Source organism: Pleurodeles waltl, chromosome 1_2 (genome assembly GCF_031143425.1).
Source record: "Pleurodeles waltl isolate 20211129_DDA chromosome 1_2, aPleWal1.hap1.20221129, whole genome shotgun sequence".
In the NCBI taxonomy this organism is placed as follows: Eukaryota; Metazoa; Chordata; class Amphibia; order Caudata; family Salamandridae; genus Pleurodeles; species Pleurodeles waltl.
Genome location: NC_090437.1, coordinates 395,870,992 through 395,892,157, shown reverse-complemented (window position 1 = coordinate 395,892,157; position 21,166 = coordinate 395,870,992). Strand labels below are relative to the sequence as shown.

Below are 21,166 nucleotides of genomic sequence, written 5' to 3'. Positions count from 1 at the left end.
TCAGCAACACGTTTTGTCTTGAGTGGAGCTCAGGCCTCCTGTGTACGCCTTTCGTCCGATACCACTTCTGCCCAGAATTGTCAAGAAGATCAAGAATGACCAGGCCCAATAAATCCTTGTGGCTCTGGACTGGGCACGAAGAGTCTGGTATCCTGAGTTGTTGAGCATGGCTATCGATCCTCCAGTCATGCTGCCCCTTTCGGGAGGATCTTCTGTTGCAGCAGCAGGGGAAGGTTCTCCACTGGAACCTGTCCAGTCTCTGCCTTCTTGGGTGGAAATTGAGCAGCAGCAGTTGAAAGCTTTTGACCCCCCAATCCCCCTCCTCCCCCCCCCCCCTAAAGTCTGTAACGTCATCGTTGTAGCCAGAGGTCCCTCCACCAAAGCGATCTACGCCTGTAGATGGATCAAATTTGTGGCATGGTGCACAAACAAGTCTGTTGACCCCCTTTCAGCTCCTCTTTATGAGGTCTTGTTGTTTATACTTTATTTGGCCCAGCAGGGCTCTGCTTTGGGTGCCCTGAAAGAATATTTGTCTGCTATCTTTGCTTGTCTTAGATTATCTGACCAGCCCTCGTTGTTTAAATCTCTAATTGTTAGTAGATTCCTGAAGGGTCTTACCCACGCTTCCTACTTCACCATTCATAATTCCCCAAGGGGATTTGAATCTGGTTTTTACTTTGCTATTGTTTGCTCCTTGTGAGCCGCTTCATAACTGTCCACTCAGGCTTCTGACATTAAAAACAGCTTTCCTTGTGGCCATCACTTCTGGCCGCAGGGTGAGTGAGCTGCAGGTACTGTCATCTATGCCACCCTTCCTTTCCATCTATCCTGACAACGTGGTGCTTTGCACCAGGAATTCCTTCTTGCGAAAAGTGGTCACGCTCTTTCATGTAGGCCAATCCTTCACATTCCCTACTTTTTATGCACCCCCTCATCCTTCTAAGGAAAATGGGAGACTCCACAACCTGGACCCAAAAAGAGCATTGGCGTTCTACCTTGATCGTACCAAAGAGTCCTGGGTGAACAATCAACTCTTCATGGGTTATTTTGGTGTGAAGAAAGGTCAGACAGTGCAGAAAAGAACCATCCCCAGATGGGTTGTATTGTGCATTAAAATGTGCAATGGATTGGCTAAAAAGCAACCCCCAGAGCGTTTGTGCGCTCACTCTACCAGAGAAACAGCTGCAACCTCTGAGTTAGCATGCAGAGTTCTAGTACTGGACATCTATTAGGCAGCATTGTGGGCATTGTTGCACACATTCACAAAATACAACTGCCTGGACAGTCAGGTCTGGAGGGACGAGTACTTTGCCCTTTTGGTCCTATAGGACTTCCATAGTATGATTTTGGTTCGCAGACTCACGCGGGATGGTATTGCTTGGGTAACTTTTCTAATGTAAGGAATCTGAAACTAGATGTCTCTCTCAGATGAACAAGTAACTTACCTTCGGTAACACCTTATCTGGTAGAGACAATATCTAGTTGCAGATTCCTCACTGAACCACCCATCCTCCCTGTTCTGCAAAGTGATTTCTAGGGACTTCCCTTTCAGGGCCCTAATTCTGACGCACCAGTGGGCTATGTTCTTTATGGCTCCAAGGAGCTTCTGGCGTGGAATGTCGTGGAAAGAAATAGAGCAAGGTACCAAACCCTCCCTCATTCAGAGTAAGGAGCCAGCAAACATCTTGAGAGAATTGAAAATCATGAACCTAACTGGAAATTTGAAGCTGAAAAACGTGACAGAAATCAGAGTTCGAAAAAAGTGATAGTAAGGGGGCGATGAATGAGACTAAAAAATCTACTTTTAGTGCACTACCATGTATCCTCTCTATGTACAAGTCCCCCTTCATTATAATTCAAACAGCAAGTAATGTAAGAGGAATAGGAACTTCACAGGTTTTCCCCAGTTTTACCAAAATTGTGCAGGCAGACAGGGGCTTCCTTAAGTATGACCCACTGACATTTTAGGGCAGATGCATGAGAATGTTAAAGGCTCAACCTGCAGTTCCTGTAAATAACCCAAGTGAGGATTTGTGAACAATTTCCATGCTTCCAGAATGCCTAGTCACAGGTAAGGGGACTGGCACTATCTGTGCAGCAGGGACCAGTACCAACTACACTGCAGAGACCACAGCCTCCCGTGCGGTCAGCACAGCACAGATCAGCGTCTCCTGCACAGCCAGCAATAATTGTGCGGTTGCTCAGCCAAGATAAGGGTGCCCTGCAGTACTTCTTCTGGTGTCCAAGCTGTTTTAGCTTCTGACAGTCCACACTCACTGGTTCATGTGAGCAGATCCTTTGACTCACTTGACTCACATGTACAGGGCTCTCGGTTGAGCTAGCAGCACATTAGTGACGGATGCTCATCCTCACCTTCATGGCATTTAATTGTCTAGGCTACCTGATGTAGCTGATGACAATTAGGAATACGTTTAGTCTCAGGCAGACTCTTTTAGGGTGAGGTGGGGCTTGTTTTTATTATTACTGTGCAAGGGCAGAAAGTGCCAAGGACTGCCCCCGCCTCTTAAAAAGCTGCTCAGTGACTATGTTGAAATTCGTACGTAGTAGGACGGTAGCCTACCACCTAATACTTTACAATGGGCAAGTATGTTAGGGTCAAGTGGGGACAGTGAATGTAAGGATGGTAATGTTTGTCAGGATTGTGCTGATTCTGTTGCATTGCCATTGCTGTGTATGCAGCAAACCTCTCCTTTATTTGAAGGATATTCAGCACGGTGGTGAATTGTAGAAATATTTGTACTGAATACAAGAGCAATATGAGAGTACCTTAGCCCATTCTGTTTGGTCTCCTCTCCTATGATTTTTAAAATTGTCTTCAAGACTTTGAGCACTTTCTTCAGGTCCAAGAAATTTCACTGGTGGCACCCAGGCTGCGCCAAAGAAGTGAAATACTGTGATAATGTTCCGTGGCTGAATATGTTCCATTTTCAGAGACCCACCTAGTAACTCTTCTGGATTTTTCAAGAAGTAGTGAACTGGCTTTACTATCATCATTTTATATGTTTATCATTTATGAGGATTCAAATCACATGTGCCTACGTACACTGTCTGCCTCTACAAACCCTTCAAATTGCACTCTAGAATGTAAAATACCTTTGTATTTGTATTTTTTGCTAATATGTGGAGCACAAAGGTTATGCTTTCAGTTACTGAATCACCAATTTTTCCCCTGGTTTTCCATGGTCTTTCAAACAGGTAAACTCATGGGTGCTCTTCTGAGCGGACTGAATGACCGCAACAACGTTGTACAGAAGTCTTATGCATTTGCCATGGGACATTTAGTTCGGGTGAGCCCTCTTTTCAGTACTTAGTTTCTAAATATGTCATCTCTATAGATAAGGAATAATGAACTTTGGTTTCACATGTTACTATTACAGACTGCAAAAGATAGCAGTACTGAAAAATTGCTCCAGAAGCTTAGCGGCTGGTACATGGAGAAGGAAGGTAAGTCCCATTTTGAATAAGTCATCAATCTTCTATGGTTATTCATGTTGTAGCTTGAACTCAATTGAAGGCCATTGTTATTTGAAAAAGAGTAGGAGAAAGGCTGCTAAAAGAGGGTATTTGTTATGAGCTCAAGCTCACTTCTATTGCTGATTCTGAGATTAAAGTTAACTGATTCCTTTAACATGAGTTCTGTAGATGGGGTAGAATTACTTCTCTGTAACTCATGTCTGCATTTTAAGTAATTTATAAACTGACCGTTCTCTCAGCTAGGAGGGTCCCAACCTGCATTTCGGTTTGTGTTGATAGAACATCTCAGTATAAAATGGTACTTAATATTCTTGTCCCTTGGTGCATTTGTTGTTACGTCTGTGACGTAACAGACTGTTCCAAATCTGCTCAATACCTTTTTGTGCCTTCATTGTAATTTCGAAAGCAACAATACTATATTCTGGCATAATTTAGTTGGCTTCAATGTATTTACCTATCTTAAACGAATATCGAGATGTAATTTATTTAGGGTTTTATTCAAGAACCTATCTAAGTCTTTTGTGAAATTGAGCCCTTACTTACCACACATTTGATATTTCGATGCTTAAGGAGGTTATAAATGTTCCATCAGCCTGTTAAGTTGTTATGAACAGGTTTCCTACTGATCCCCATGATCTGAACTTGCAAACATTAACTCTTTTTGAACATGCAAACATAGCACTTGGAAGTTCTTACTTGAGGGTATTGAAATAAGATTGAGTGATGCTGAACAGACTTGAAGAGTATCCATTATGTAAGCAGTTCCCTTTACCCAAACTTCAGTTTTCTTTAATGGACCAGACCATCAGAAGTTTCTGGGAGCTGTATTCAGTGGTCTGTTTTGTGGAAATTCTGTTTGTTTTTGTCTTATTTTTTTGTGATTTCTGGAATAACACTCCCCTAGAGATTCTATCTCTGAATATGATAGTGAGGAACACTTCTGGTTCTGGCTCTCAGACTTTGAGATCACTAATGTTTTCTGGTTAATTTAGCTTAATAACAGAAATCATTAGGGAAGTTTTTTGAGAAGCCAGTGGATCACTTGTCTGATGATCATACAGCCAGTGATTGATAGATTTCTCCATATTATACAGTTTAGTCCGCTATCTCAAATTTGGCAAAAGATAAAAACCCTGGTCCTTATAGCTTGCTGGTAGAATTCCATGCATCTTATAGAGATTTATTAGCTCCACCTTCTCCTGGAACTATATTTAGCAGTTAAAAAAACAAGGCTCCCTCCCACCCACCACAAGAGAATTGATTATAGTAGTGCTACTGAACCCAACAGGGGTACGGTGGGCAATGCTTTAAACTGCCTTCTCTTGTTGCAGGACACTTACTAGAAGGTACTCAGAAAGCTGGTTGAAAGAGTGTTGAAAGTTACTATTGCTAGTACACCAATATCAGAGCATGTTTATCCCTAGCAAGAACACCTCTCCAAAAATAGGAGGGCTATTCTATTTTTTGGAGGCAGTCTGGCAACCTCCTGAGACATGAAAAAACTTTTGATAGTCTGGGGTTGGAATATGTGTTCACAGATGGTGTTTGATGATTCTTGGTTGGATACCCTTTTTAACCAATGCCACATGTCCGAAAAGGATGAGTTATCTTGGGGTCCTAGCCAACTGAGCAAAAGATAATCCCCCCCTCCACTCCTTTTCACACTAGCAGAGAAACCATTGGCAAATATTATCAGAAGGGGAGAGCCAAATAAGGGTTAAAATTATGCCAGGAAGTATCATTCTGTTTAATTGCATGTAGACTATGTGTTGTAACTGTCTGACACTTCGACCATCTAGATACCCACCTTCTAAATTTTGAGGGAGTTCAGCACAGCTTTGGGCTTGAATGTAAATTGTGGAACTTCATACTTTTTCCCTCACTTAAAGGCTAGGTCGGCTGAGAACCGGCACCTATCCCAGTGTGTCTGTGCGCTGGCAACAGGACATGCTCAGGTACCTGAGGATTCAAATCTACCATTCTGACGCGAATGCTATATCGAGTAACATAATGAAATCCCTTTCAGCCTTTAGCAATTTGGTATAATTTTGGAAGCAGTTCCTGATATCCACTTCTGGCGTCATCGCTCTTTTGAAAATTATGCCCATGCCATTTTTAGGGACTTAAGTTTATTCCTGGTAAAATTAATGCGGAGCATGTGCAGGAGTAGATTGGCAGTCAGCAATTTCTATCTCACACTGGAAGAAAATGGACTTGGGGATTCTCAGCTGTGAACTGTACTACCTTGTGGCCCCATTTCAAACGGTGCTATAACTGTGTACTGAGAAACAGCGTCTCACGCTGGGGAAGAGGCTGATACCACTCGCAATACTTAGTGTTGCTGGTGAAGCCGGCCTGACTTGTCTCCTTGATTATTTTGAGTGGTGAAGTAGTGCTGAGGGAGCAATTTGGTTAGAAGTAAATCAGGCACTATTAAGGTACCTTTCTAAATTAAATAACCTGGTCTGTTCAATAGAAACTCAACTTAAGAAGAGGGCACACATGATGAAGCAAAAAATATATGTTTGACACTTTAACACAAATATATGATATCCAACTGTCAGCTTTTGTCCTTTGGCTTGATCACTAAAATTGCACATCAGGCATGGGGCTGCAAGGTTAAAGAACCACTTAAACACAAAATATTGCACAAGATGTTAAATCTAATGATTTAAAATAAATTGATATTCCTCTTGTTAGCAGCACAACTGCTGTCCCAGTCTGAATAAGGTCAGTGCTAGATCGGTGTCAAGCTAGCGGCAGAAAATTGATTCAGTTGGCAACAGCATTTAAATCATACAGCTAAGGTATCCAGGAATGCATGCTTTAAGTTCTTACAATTTAACTTCATATGTCAAACATACCAAACATCCTAGGGCGAGGGTAGAATATGAGTGGTACAACAGATGAATGCCAGTGGTGCAGAACAAGTGGGGTAAGCTTTTACACATGGTGCTCCAAAATAGTTGAATGTTTGGGTGGCCTTCACAGCCACTGTTTCAACACTAACTGTGAAAATAGGCATTCATAAACCCGAAACATGCTGTCTGGGCTTAATGACCTCACTCAAAAACATAAATTAAACTACGAATGTTTAGACTAAGCTTTCATAATATGTAAATGTCTTATAACTATGCTGTTGACGGTACAACAAGCTCTAAACTCTTTGTTAGCTGAGGCTTGAAAAGTAGTCAGAGGATGAAGTTGCAGTGCTTGCAGCACAGCAAAGGAGAATACCTTGGAAATGGCCTGGGTTACAATCCTACCTCGTCAAGTAAGAACAAAAAAGATCTGACAACAAGCCATGTAGGAGACGTTGTGTGATGCAGAGATATGACAGTCATGTAAATTAGCAAATTCGTACCCCAGAGCCTCCAACAGTACTAAAGCTTCTTCCTGCACACTAGGGCCCGGATTTAGAGTTTGGGTGGAAGAGTTACTCCATCACAAACTTGGCGGATATCCTGTCCGCTGTATTACGATTTCCATGGTATATAATGGAATCTTAATATGATGGAAGGGATATCTGTCATGTTTGTGACAAAGTCACTCCAACCGCCAAATTCTAAATCAAGCCCTAAATTCACATGGAATAAAACTGTTTGCCCCCATGGAGAGCTGTCAATGAAATCCTCTGCTGCAGATGAGCAGGACGTAACTTGCACACTGAGAGACACAAATTTATTGACATGTTAATACACATGTGCATGCCCTTGACATATGTTGCCTCCCCAATGAAGACCTGGTCCATCTTCAATCCATCGACCTCCTCCAACAAGCGACAATAGGGCCACTCAGGAGGTAATTTCAACTTGGCGCCCTAGAACCCTGGAAAGGTCGTTGCAGACCATATGGAAGAAGTCCACTTCCGCCAGGGAGCAGCATGCACATTGGCCCCAGGAGGGTCCCCCTGCTTGATGTAATCGCTGGGGAGTCAAGGTAGCAATATGGAGATAACTGAGTTGAATCATGCAGGGGCTTGAGGAAATAACCATTTCCCTCTGGGCTATTCTGGCTTCGCACCAATTGTCTTTTGTCTTTGTTGATGTCTCCTACCCATGTCTCCCATCGTATCCGCCACCTAGGGAAGTGATCTGAAGTATTAATGAAGAGGGAGCAGTAAAACCTGGAAATGGCTCCTTTGCCCAGCCTCTTCATTAAAAGTTTAGCTTCCAGAGGTTTAAACTCAGAGATTTGTGTGCCTTGTGGGATGCGAACTGACAGGGTGTGGCGCAGCTGCAGATATTGGTGGACCTGTATGCAGGAAACCCTGTAGTGTTCCTGCCTTACCTGAAAGGACATTAGGGCTTCGCCTGCCAGACTTCCCCAAGGTGAATGATGCCGATCTTGTCCCACCTCGCAAAACCCTGTAAGCCAACTACATGGGGGAGCCACCTACCTTGCCACAGCAGGGTCATCCCATTAAGTTTATGGTCCTTCCCAATATGCTGGAGTACCCCTCTCCAGCACAACAGGGTCACCTGCGTTCATTCTAGGAGTGACCGGGGAAGGTGGGGGAACCATAGAGCAGTCCCTAGAGCACTTCAAGGCCAGCCGATTAAATTCCTCTTGGTAGGCAGGATCAGCCATCTCTCATTAAACCAATCATTAAGTGTTGTGAGTTGTGCTGCTAGGTAATAACTGTAAAGGTCAGACATTCCCATTCCCCTGTCATATGGGGAATGCTGCACATTGACGAAGGGCACACCGTGGTGCTTCCCAGCCCAGAGAAAGGTAGTAACCATCGATGTCAGGGTTTGAAACAATTTCCGAAAGATCAAATGGGGGAAGTTTTGAAAAAAGATACACGATGTGTGTCATCACCATCATCATAAGCAGGGCTATATGCCTTAGAGGATTCGGGGTCAGGCGGCCCCAGCGTTGTAAATCTTTATTCAGTCTAGCTGTGAAGGGGGGGTTCAGATTAAGGTTCCAAGTCAATTCTGGGAGACTGGAAATGTAAATACCCAGGTATTTGAAGGATAGGCAGCACAGTGAGATTGTGGCACACTAGGACCAGGTGCCAGGGTCTCCCTTGATTGGTACCAGTATGGACTCCGGCGTTGACTCGAAGGCCAGAGGCTTCGCCATATAAACAGAGAATCTCCAGGCACCGGGTGCCCTAGGATTGAGAGTCCCAATTACCAACCCGCTCCTGAGCACCTCAACCAATGAGAAGGGCTAGTGGCTCGATTACCAGAGCAAATAGAAGAGGGGAGAGGGACAACCCTAGCAGGTGCCCCTGCACATGGGGAAGAGCAGTTGAAAGGTCCCACTGACCCGAGTGGTAAGATTAGCATAAAGAAGCCCCAAACATTTGCAGAGGTAAGGCACAAACCCTACCCTCTGCAGCACTGCACCCACCCCTCCCAAGTATTTTAGAGTTAGTTTGATACTGCTAACCATGTATTGTAATGAAGAGTGTCTGTGTAGATAAATCTGTAAGATAGCTACTTGGTTATCTCTGCTTTCCTTGATGAAACATTATTGCTTGGTAAAATGCTGCTTCCCTTTTTTGGAAGGGCTGTTTTTCTGATCATTTCTTGTGTGATCTGGTAAACATCCTTGACCCAACTCCTAATCAGATGCTATGAAAATTGTTTGCATAAGATATGTGCCAAAGCCTCCATTTAATAGAATAACAAGTCACATATGTTTGCTTAAAAAACATTCTGATGGATAGACCAGTTCCTGCATAATTCTTACAGCCTTTCCGCCGTCCCGATGTCAGATTGGTTCTTACCTTTTAAATTGTATTTGGTGTTGCTGGCTGTGACATCCTGGCCTTGGCATCTGTGCGGAAATCATTTGGAACTGACATCACTGATGCAGATTATGCATTACAGAGTGAAGTTTGACTCCATAAAAAAATTTCATGGCTTCAGTTATGATGTCCAGTGCTATTGGATACTTGTGAGGTGCAATAACATGAAATATTGGCTAGATCCATTCTGCATCTGGAATGAAAATTCAGGTAAGTCTGTGGAAGCTGGACCATCCATCATAAAGCATTTTACTGAAAGTAAGTAGCCTGCTATTTAGATTCCAGCAAAATACCCATTATGGTCTTGCATGCCTACTTGCAAGAAACATAGGGACACAGCGAAAAGCTATTGATAGAAATTGAATTTCATCTGTTACCTTTACTGTGCTTCCACACATGACCAAACAAATACTGTTTGTGTATGTCTGATTTGGGCCCTGATTCTGTATAACTGTAAGAAATGAGTTGCCTATCTGTAACTACAGTTGTCTACCATTGGTATCTTTCATGTATACACATACTTGAATCACTCCCCTTTGTCAGAGTGGATGCCTCTGTTACATACAATGGCAGTGCATAATATTTACAAGGTGAGGAAAAAACAGTCAGTCAGCATTTCAGCATTTCAGCATTTCAGCAGTACAGCCACTTCATTGGAAATCAGCAGGGAGTTGGATATGCTCTAAATTTGACTCTTCCATAGTTCCTATTTCAGGGTGTCTGAGCAGGAATATAGAATTGCTGAGCTTCAGTGGGGAGGTTGGGAGGGTTGCACTTGAATCCTTGAAAAATACAAACACTGGAGACCTGTAATTACAGGTTAGCAGCTAATGTCTTCTCCAGGATTGGTTCTTTCATGAATTCACCTACTTGAATCAGAATACCAAGCAGTATAAATATTGACAAATAAAGGGACGGGAACGGGGTGGAGTGAGGTCACCTTATTGAAAAAGGTTGTGCAGAACTGCATGCCCTGCAGACTCACTCACTTATTCTGCGTCTAGGCAGTAGTACCCGACTAAATAATGGGGACTCCTCAAGGTAACTGCCTGCAGGTGTTAGTGGGACTCCAGTATACAGAGCCCCTATCGCTGTGTCAGCCTGACCTATTGAGAATGCCATGATTTCTCCTGGCAAAGGGCAGTTGACATTCATGTGGCTTAATGTCTGATAACTACCTGGCAATATCTTTTTTGGAAAGGGGTCTACCCTTAATGGAAGGGTCAAGTCCTTGCTATGTAAAATCTGAGGTACCTTCTAACATTAAAAGTGTGCAGTGCTTTTTTAGCGTTATTTGTGTAATTTGAGAAGAGATATGTGGACTACAGGGTTATTCAGATGGACGTCTTATAGAACTTTCAGTATGAAATAACAGTTTACAAACTGACATTTGTCCTTGATTAATTTTGAGGATGACTCTTTAATTGTGAAAGTTTGCTGCTCACTTATTTTTCTAGTTGATGCTTTGGCTAGAAGTAAAGCCATTTTTACACAGGGGTATTTAATGTCTATCCTGTGTTTGAGTATGAACACACTCCTCATCAATTGTGATAATACTGTGTTCAGGTCTCACTGTACTGGAGGCCTCTGCACCTGACAGATATAGTGTGAAATCAGAATGGTACTCTGTGGAGATCACTGTGAGGGTAATTTCTGCAGAAATACATTTGAACCCTGCTTACACTAGTTGCAGTAGATACAGAAACAACTGGTAAGCCTTTTAAATTGACTTTGTAAGTTCTTTTGGTAGACAACGCTATAACCTGAATGAGTATCTTCCTGAACTGATCTGGGGTGCAGAGACTGATGAACTTTTTCTCTTGAGCTAGGCTGTCCCGTGGAGAGAAGACTGATGTGGACGAAGTACCTGGTGTCTGTGACAGCACAGACAGAAGAAATGGGCTCTTGCTCAGAGGAGTGGTAGTGGCAATGGACAGTTGTAGGAGTGAGTAAACCAGTATAGACTAGGCCATGCTGGAACCAATCCAATGGCAAAAAAATTATCTTGGTTCTTGGCTGTCTATGCGACAAAGGAAAATCATGGAAAGATTTAAGCTATCTTTTTGTTCCACGTAATTAAAACTCTCCCAGTTATGTGCCCTTGGTGTCTATTGGCAATGAACAAGTTTAGGCTTTCCTAGGGGTGTAATAGCTTGTTCAGCTCTTGTTGCCTTAGTTTTGCTCCCGCTTGAGCCATTCCCCTACTCTGGAAATTGTTTTGCTCTTCGCGAAATTTTCAGCTGGGTCAACTAAGTCCATACATGCTGCAGTTCAACTGATTGAGCTTGTGAGAATGTTCCTCTTTGCTTGTTCCTGTAAATCATCGACATGGCGTCCGAATTAAATCTTTAGACAGTTGAATTCTAGGAAGAAACAAAGTGAGGCACCTGCATGTGGATCTTAGTGCCAGTTCATTGATATGCAGGAATGGGTCCACTTGGATACGCAGTGCCCTTACTGGGAGCTCCTGAATGTGTGCTCCTTAACCTTCAGGAAGGTGTCATCATAAAGCTGAGCAGCTGTGACATGACTGAAAGACCTGGAGCACTGTTGTTGTTGTTGGTTTATCACCTCATATATGTTTTGACATGAGCCGTTATATACACCTTGTCTGAAGTGGCCTTGGTAGTGCATCCCTTATGCATCTAGCTCTTCTTTTAGAGTATGTAGACGTCAGTTAAGCATCAAAGGAGTGCATGTGGACATCATCCATCCCCAGCAGGGACTTGCAGAAATGGACAGATGCCTTCCTAGCATGCTGGAAAGATCTGTGTTTTGCAGACAAAGAATGTAGAGTAGGCTTCATAGGTTTCAAAGCCAATCCTAATCTTTGAGCGATTGGCAGGCAAGGGGTGGTGGAGGCTGCCGCCTTCGACTGTGATTTCACCTTTTATGAGCCAGTCATCTAGGTAATGGAAGGCTTAAGGTCCTCAACATCAAAGATGTTTGCCATAGGGGTATACAATTTGTAAAGATGGGGGGAATGGTTTGGGGACCGAAGGGCAGAATTCAAAATGGGGTCCAGCTACTTGTAAGGTTTTTGGTGTGCATAGTGATAGGCAAATATACATCTTACACATCCAGCAATATTTGTTCCTCCATTTGTAGAAGTGAGAGAATATCCTGAAGGGTGACCGTCCGGAACAATTACCAGTTGGGATATTTGTTTAAAGACTGTAAATTCTAAGATCCTTCACCACTCTTTGGTTTTCTTCTTAACAAGGAAATAAAGTTTCACAGAGATTTGATTATGGGTTTGAGGGCACACTTTCATAACATTGAAAGGATCTCTACCTTAAGCTGTGAACTGTGCTGATGGTTCTCCTGCTTCTTCGTGGTGGGGACATTGTTTTCAGTGAATTCTAGGGTATACTGCCATGAATTTGGTCTAGAACTCAAGCTTTGGAAGTGATCTGGGACCAGTCCTTGAGTTAGGCAGCGAGCCTCCCACTACTTACCTGGGTGGGAGGAGAGTAGCAGGTGCCATCCGAGGATAATTGTGATCTAGAGTCATGGGATTAGGAATGTCCTCCACCACATTTCTTGAGCTGGGTGGACTAAGACTGTTATTGTCAGCTAGAGCTTCTAGGCTTTTGGGGCAGGTTATGGGGTTATAAACTGTTGAGCTAGTAGCTGCTGCTGATATGGTTTGTAGCACGGACAAAAGAACTTTCTTCCACATCCAAGTACCTCATGAAAAGGTTGCCGCAGATGAACCTGTAAGATGCCTAAGACCTCACTGTTCCTGTGTCTGTCTAAATATGTTGGAGAGCCTCATCAACGTGGCATTTGAAAAAGGGACTCTTCATTGTAGGACACAGTTGATAGACTTCTAGTTGCAGATTTCTTACCTTAAAATTTCCTCTAGGCGTCAGACTGGATCCGGATATTCAAATAAAGAATGCAGCTTATTTCTGCTAAACATGAAGAGGTGCAAGAAAACCAGTTCTGGTGTCATAGAACACCAGATAGTTGACAAATTCTCTCCTCTAAAACACAGTAAAAGCATCATGGATAGCCACAAGCACCCTTTCTCCTTCCCAGAGAATAGTCTTGGCTTCCTACCTGTTCTTTTTGCTAATTAATAAGAGGCTTGTAATTCAACATCTACCAATTGTAATGTCTGAGCGTGGCAAGGGAATTTGCAGTACGGATTGAAGTGATTTTGAATGATGAAACATGTTTTTCAAACACATCCATATTCTGGCCTTCCTGATCAGGCAGAGCTGCACGTAGACAGGAGTGATTCCAGGACCACCTCTGGGCACACTGGGCAACAACCGAAACTGCTTTTGTGTGGCCACTCAAAACATTCCTAAGGATTCAAAAATGATCTATCCCCTTTACCAAGCCTGGGCACAGTAGTTGAAACAGAGACTGGAGTCTTCATTTCCCTTTTGCTCCATCCAGTTATGGTCCACTGTAGGATGCATCTTAGATGGATCCATAAAGTCATACAGGAAACAGACCTTCTGAAAGGCCAATGAAAGAATAACCCCTTTCAATTGAAACATGGAATCCAGCAGTATCATCTAGCTGGGAATACACCAATGGAGGCTCTGTATTTTCTCTATATGTGCAACATAATTGTCCTATTCCTGTCCTTCAGCAGGAGAATTATGGTCAGAGATCTCACCTTGCTCAGCATCTGGGTCATTACCCTGACATTTGGTGGCAAAGTAAGAGGTGGTACCTGAGGTGGTGGTTGCTGGGGAGGTGGAGTTGGAGGCTGCTATAGTGTTTGAAGTCATACCTATCAGTAGAGGTGGTACAGGTTGTTGTGTCTTCTGTGCCGGAGCTTGTGGCATCCATGACGCTTTGTATGTAATGAAATGAAGGCCACGCATCAGATTCACCTAGACTTGCATTATAGGTGGCTCATTATTTCAATCATCATGGTAGTCATCCTCCAAATACTTGACATAGTGCAAGCCATAGTGTGGGTGGCGGTATCTTCATCTATGATCCTCATTGTCTCAATAGTAAAAAGACAGTCCAGCTTATTCTTTTGGTGACTATTGATCACTGAGGTCAAGGTTATCATCATCATCATCATCTTGGCATTTGACATTCAAGACAGCCGGGCTGTAGGCTGGTCCAAAGTTACCACAGTAAGGTTCCTCATCACCCCCTTCTCCTTCTACATCAGTGACAAGGATCTTCAGAAGCAGAGCTAGAGACACCTGGCTACATGATGAGTGGGCCGGCAACATAATTTTTGATGTTTCCATGGCAATCTATGTTGAAGAAAAGGCAAGGGTAATCTTGATTGTTAACTATGATTTTTTCTGTCAATGAGGAAAGTGGAATAACAAAGGTCTTTAACGAAGATGATGTGGACATTGGAATTGGGGTTGTCATAAGCAAAGGTCTCATTGACAAGGAAGTCTTAACAGGTGGTGTGAAGAATGATTTTCCGTGGATGAATGATGAGATGGCTTCTTATTTGGTGATGGTAATATAATCGAAAATGGGTTTGTCAAACATAGTTTGAGGAGTGACTTATTTTTCTCTCGTAGGGGATTTCCATGTATAGTCATAAGCACTGAATAGTTCCGCACGCCTGCGGGGACCCCGGAGCACTGATCTGAAATGTATTCTTAAGTGCAGATACCAGCCCTTTTTTAAAAAAGCCTGTAAAAAAACACTTAAGAATAACAGTGTGCAGCCTATGTGAAGAGCTACACAGACCAAATTGTTGGAGAAAAACGATAGCTGTGGTGTAAATACATTTTCAAAATTACATTTATTCCAGAAATGTAATAAAAAATACATTCTCAAACTTTATTTACACTTCCAAAAGAGAGTAAAAACAATGCAGGGCAGTGTAGCCCATAGGCTGCCATTATACAGGATGTAAATAGAGCTGTGCCTTTAAGAAAAACAAAGTCTTCCTGTATCCTATCATGCACAGCAAAAGGCAGTTGCCTCAGTTCTTTTTTCCGGCTCCTTCTGACAGGACCCTGAAGCATTGAGCTCTACCTCACAAAGCTTTTTTGACAGAAAATTCAATTAAAATCTTTTGAATTTCAATTTCACTCGACGTCTTTTATCTTGAGTGAACATTTGCTAGCATATCCTGTCAAGTTCTGACAGAAATTTAAGTTTTTTTTTATTTTAGAATGCCTTCCCTTTTTGATAAATGTCCTTCTTGTGGCAGAAAAAAGGCTAAAACAGACCCACACCAGGTCTGTATAATTTGCCTACCATCCAGTCACAAACCTGACTCCTGTGACATCTGTAGAACTTTCTCCAGAAGAACTCTTCGCGATAGGGAGAAAATTCGACTTCAGGCAAGAGAGGACAGGAGAAGAAGTGGTCAATCTGCCACAGAGCGAGGAGAAGGTCAGTCTTCTACCAGGGCTGCCCCTGTTTCCTCTGGAACATCTGCCAGACCTGCTCATAAACGAGATAGGTCTCCGCCGTCAAGAAGGTCTTGGTCCGGGTCGCCGTCGACACGACGATCGACGTCGAGAGAAAGTGCTCGCCGGCGAAGACGGTTGCTGTCATCCCACCGACGTCGAGGAAGGTCACAGTCGAGAGGATCTCAGCGAAGAGGCGAATCAACGTCGAGAGGCATCCACCGTCACCGTACTTCGACGTTGAGGAGTGTGTCGACGTCAAGGAGACAGTCAAAGAGGCCTAGAAGGGTTTATACCACTTCGGTATCCTCGGCCTCGCTCATTCTTCTTCCAACTTCTCCTCAGCCGTCTCCTCAGCAGTCACCTTTGCCGCAGACACCTGTGGTACCTACAGCTCCTCCTCCGGCTCCTCCCTCAGAGTCCGTTCCGGTGACTCCAGCGGAATCCACAAGACATTCCCGGCATTCCTCGAGACGCTCTTCTTCCTCTCAACACCATCGACATGAATCAGTTCAAAGATCTTCACATTCACGTCATAGACATTCTTCTTCTTCCACACGGGATTACTCTCCAACTCTGTCGGACTCACCATCTCCGAGAGTGTCCCCCATAGATGACGTGAACACCTTCCAAGAGGTCCTAGTACGCGGGCTACCAAACTAAACATCCCGCTGCCGGTACCCACTCCAACGACCTCAGTGATTTTCAAGACTTTACACCAGAGAACATCCTCAAGACCTTTACTTTCACTGGTCCCGGGTCTTCTTGAACCGGCAATGGATATTTTTCTGACACCGGCCACAACAAAGACTGCTCCTTCCAGGCTTATAAAAAAGTATCGCCCACTGGAGCAAGACCCTCTATTCCTAAGGTCGGACCCAGTGCCGGATTCGGTGGTTATAGTAGCGGCAAAGAAGTTACACTCTACATCTCCGTCTTCCTCCTCGCCTCCGGACAAGGAGAGCAGAAAGATCGATGCCGCAGGCCGCAAAGTATGCTCTACCGCAGCCATTACAATGAAAGCAGCCAGTGCTACTGCTTTATTAGGTAGATATGATCGTGCTCTTTGGGACTCTATGCTACAGATTGCGGGGCATCTACCTAAAGACAAAAGAGAAGATTTCTTGGAGATCGTGGGTGAAGGTGCCATGGTCTCCAACCAGGTGATAAGTGCTGCTGCTGACTCTTCGTGCTTTCAGCACATAACTACGCTCATGGAGAAGCCTTAAGACGACACGTTTGGTTGCGCTTGACATCTCTCAAACCAGAGGCACAGCAGAGAATTCAAAATTTACCATTCTCAGGCTCCACTTTGTTGGGCTCTCATGCCGATGACGAGATGTCGAGAATGAAATCTGAACTAGACACTTTAAAAGCGGTAGGCATTGAACGTCCAAGGGAACAGCGAAAAGTATTCCGTCCCTACCAACGAAGGCTGTTCACTCACAGGTATCAGACGCCACAGTGGATGGCTTCACGACCCCAGCAGCAACAGCAGCATCAGAGAACCTTCTCGACACAGCGAAAGTCGACAAGAGGTCGTTCCACACCGCAAACCCAGACAACTCGCCAGGCTCCCGCGTCTAAGCCCTGAATCTTCGCTTCCCCCTCCTCCGTTACCCACTCCGGTAGGGGGAAGTATCTCAAATCATCTGGACGAGTGGCTACGCATCACATCAGACGCCTGGGTATTGAATATTGTGCGGGATGGTTACGCTCTCAGATTCATCAGACCTCCTCCATCTGTTCCACCCAAACCAGTCAGCCACCACCTCGAAGCTCTTCAATTAGAAGTAGCAACCCTATTACAAAACAGAGCAATAGAGCCCGTCCCGATCAACCAATGCGGAAAGGTGATTTACTCAAGGTATTTTCTGGTTCCAAAGAAGGACAAAGAAGAGTTTTGTCCCATTCTAGACCTAAGGATGGCAAACAAGTGGATTCGCAGAGAAAAATTCAGGATGCTATCCTTGCACCAAATTTACCCTCAACTTCGTCAGGGCGACTGGCTCTGCGCGATAGACCTTCGCAACGCTTATTTTCACATACCGGTGAGCAAGAAACATCGAAAATTTCTAAGGTTCATCGTCAGCAAAAGTCATTACCAATTTGCGGTTCTACCCTTCGGCCTCAAATCAGCACCGAGAACCTTTTCCAAATGCATGGCAGTGGTGGCCGCCCATTTGAGGAAGCATCGAATATTCGTCTACCCCTATCTAGACGATTGGCTCATAAAGGTCTCCACCTATCTAGAGGCTCAACAACATTTCAACTGGTCTCAGCAGCTTCTCCAGAGCCTGGGTCTTCAAGTCAATCTTCTCAAGTCCACAGCAACACCTGTTCAGAGGCTGCATTACTTAGGGGCCATTATAGATACCAATCAAGGAAAGGTGTTTCCTTCGGAGGAACGGCGGTTATCGATTCTCCAAAAATACCATCAGAGAGAGAACACCACAGACCACTGCAAGGGCAATATCCTCTCTACTGGGCTCGATGGCGTCTTGCATCCACGTCTTGCATCCACCTGCTCAATGCCCAATGCTCGCCTCCATATGAGACCCTTACAGGAGTGCCTGGAGGATCAATGGTGCCAACTGATGGACGATTGGGAGAGCAGAGTCCTTCTTTCTCCCCACGCCTTGCAATCCCTCAAGTGGTGGTGTTCACCCAACAATCTCTTGGTGGGGATTCCTTTCCAACAACAGCCTCCAGCTCAAACCATTGTAACAGACGCATCGCTGCTCGGATGGGGAGCGCATATGGGTCACCTTCGAGTCCAAGGCAAGTGGTCACAGAGAGAGAGCCTGTATCATATCAACCTCTTGGAACTTCGCGCAGTCCATCTTGCGCTCAAGGCCTTCCTACCGTCTCTGAAGACAGAAACTCTCCTCCTCCAGACGGACAACGTGGCCACCATGTATTACGTAAACAAACAAGGAGGCACCAGGTCCAGGATATTATCGAGAGAGGCTCAAACAGTCTGGCATTGGCTTCTAGCCAGGAACCTGTCGTTAGTGGCAACTCACCTTCCGGGCATACAAAATGTTCATGCGGATGCCCTCAGCTGCATAATGGACGAGAACCACAAATGGGTATTACACGACGACGACGTCCGTTCCATTTTTGCAATATGGGGTACCCCTCTATAGACCTATTCGCAACCCCAGAAAACAAAAAATGCCAAAACTTTGCCTCCAGATATTACCATCCAGGGACGCTGGTGAATGCCCTGTGGATAAGCTGGTCAGGAGCATTTCTTTACGCCTTTCCACCGCTTCCCCTGATACCAGCAGTCCTCCAGAAGCTCTCCAATGCTCATACGAAGATGATTCTAATTGCCCCAGAATGGCCACGCCAATGGTGATTTCCAGACCTCCTTCACCGGTCACTCAAACCACACATCAGGCTGCCTCATCGCCCGGACCTCCTCACGAAGTTCTGAGGGCAGATATCTCATCCCAACCTCTCATTGTTGAGTTTGGCAGCATGGCTCCTGAGTTAGTGCAATATGGATACTTGAACCTACCTCAGGACTGCATGGAAATCCTAAGGGAAGCAAAGCGCCCTTCCACAAGGTCAGCTTATGCATGCAAGTGGAAAAGATTCTGTGTGTGGTGCTTGGACAACAACATTGACCCAATATCCTGCGGAGAGGAAACTATCCTGCCATACTTGTTAAGTTTGGCAAAATCTGGATTACAATTGTCATCAATAAAAGTACACCTAGCTGCTCTAACGGCATATAGAAAGAACCCCTCTCAACCCTCCTTCTTTAGGATTCCAATTATCAAGGACTTCCTGGAGGGCTTGAAAAAGGTCTTCCCTCCCATTAGGAGACCATCTCCTCCATGGGAACTGAATATTGTCCTCTCGCGTCTGATGCTGCCTCCGTTTGAGCCAATACATAAAGCATCACTTCAGCATCTTACGTGGAAGACTGCTTTTCTGGTTGCAATCACATCAGCGCGTAGGGTCAGTGAGATCCAGGCCCTTTGCGCTCAAGAACCCTACACGGTTTTTCATTCGGTGAAAGTAGTGATGAGGACGCATCCAAATTTTTTACCAAAAGTCGTTTCAGACTTTCATGTGAATCAAACCATTTCATTGCCAACTTTCTTTCCAAATCCAACTACCCCTGCCGAGAGAACCCTGCATTCTCTGGACGTAAAGAAGGTTTTGAAGTTTTACTTGGACAGAACAAAATGCTTGCGTAAATCACAGCAGCTCTTTGTTAACTATGGCCCAGTTAGAACAGGGTTGGGCACGTCTAAACAATCTTTATCCAGATGGATTGTTTCATGTATAGTGTTGTGTTATCAGTTAGCGAATAAATCTCTTGATTGCAGGCCAAAAGCCCATTCTACTAGAGGGAAGGCAGCTACTGCGGCCTTAATGAGAAATATCCCTTTGGCAGAGATATGCAAGGCGGCCACTTGGAAATCGGTCCATACCTTTACACAGCATTACTGCCTTGATACAGATGCTAGGGCGGGTGCGCAGGTTGGACAGGCCTCGCTCAAGAATCTATTTGCATGATTCTTGTTTTCAGTATTATTCTGTCTACTCCACCGCAATAATGGGGATGGGCTTGCTAGTCTATTCCGTGCTTATGACTATACATGGAAATCCCCTACGAGAGAAGGAATGGTTTCTTACCTGTAACTCCAGTTCTCTCGTAGGGGTATTTCCATGATAGTCATAAGCAACCCTCCCTCCTCCCTGGTGGAGCTGACATAGGAAAAGTTGCCATAATAATATCGATGTTGGTATTACAACGAATGGTTTTGTTACTTCTTGTCAGGTTATAAGCCTCCAAAAAAGAACTGAGGCAACTGCCTTTTGCTGTGCATGATGGGATACAGGAAGACTTTGTTTTTCTTAAAGGCACAGCTCTATTTACATCCTGTATAATGGCAGCCTATGGGCTACTCTGCCCGGCATTGTTTTTACTCTTTTGGAAGTGTAAATAAAGTTTGAGAATGTATTTTTTATTACATTTCTGGAATAAATGTAATTTTAAAAATGTATTTACACTACAGCTATCGTTTTTCTCCAACAATTTGGTCTGTGTAGCTCTTCACATAGGCTGCACACTGTTATTCTTAAGTGTTTTTTTTACAGACCTTTTTTAAAAAGGGCTGGTATCTGCACTTAATAATACATTTCAGATCAGTGCTCCGGGGTCCCCGCAGGCGCGCGGAACTATTCAGTGCTTATGACTATCATGGAAATACCCCTACGAGAGAACTGGAGTTACAGGTAAGAAACCATTCCTTCTTTCTTTTTCTGAACAGTTTTTGTTCCACTTTTGCACCTTTTTTGAGGTGGATGGTGGAGCACTCTGAGGAGGTTATTCATCATAAGAAGGCGCTTTATCTCTTAGTCTATAGAGGACCCCACTTTCTCTGTCCATGTGAGTCTTCATGGAGAATTTACTGGCAAAATATGCACTCTTGCAATTTGTTCTGCAGGCATAGGCAATATTTGCACTTACGGTTAACGTTCGCAGAGTTGATGTATTTCTTGCCATGGGCCGTAAAGGGTC

General features: G+C 44.2%; 1 protein-coding gene across 2 annotated transcripts in view; it reads left to right on the top strand.

Annotated features, from left to right (window-relative positions):
• ECPAS (Ecm29 proteasome adaptor and scaffold) overlaps nt 1–21,166 on the top strand; it is a 790,558-nt gene that overhangs the window by 623,525 nt on the left and 145,867 nt on the right. For both annotated transcript variants that reach the window (XM_069240017.1, XM_069240008.1), the window contains exons 39-40: nt 3,217–3,308; nt 3,399–3,465. In XM_069240017.1, coding sequence (XP_069096118.1) covers nt 3,217–3,308; nt 3,399–3,465 — 159 coding nt within the window. The remainder of the gene's footprint in view (nt 1–3,216; nt 3,309–3,398; nt 3,466–21,166) is intronic.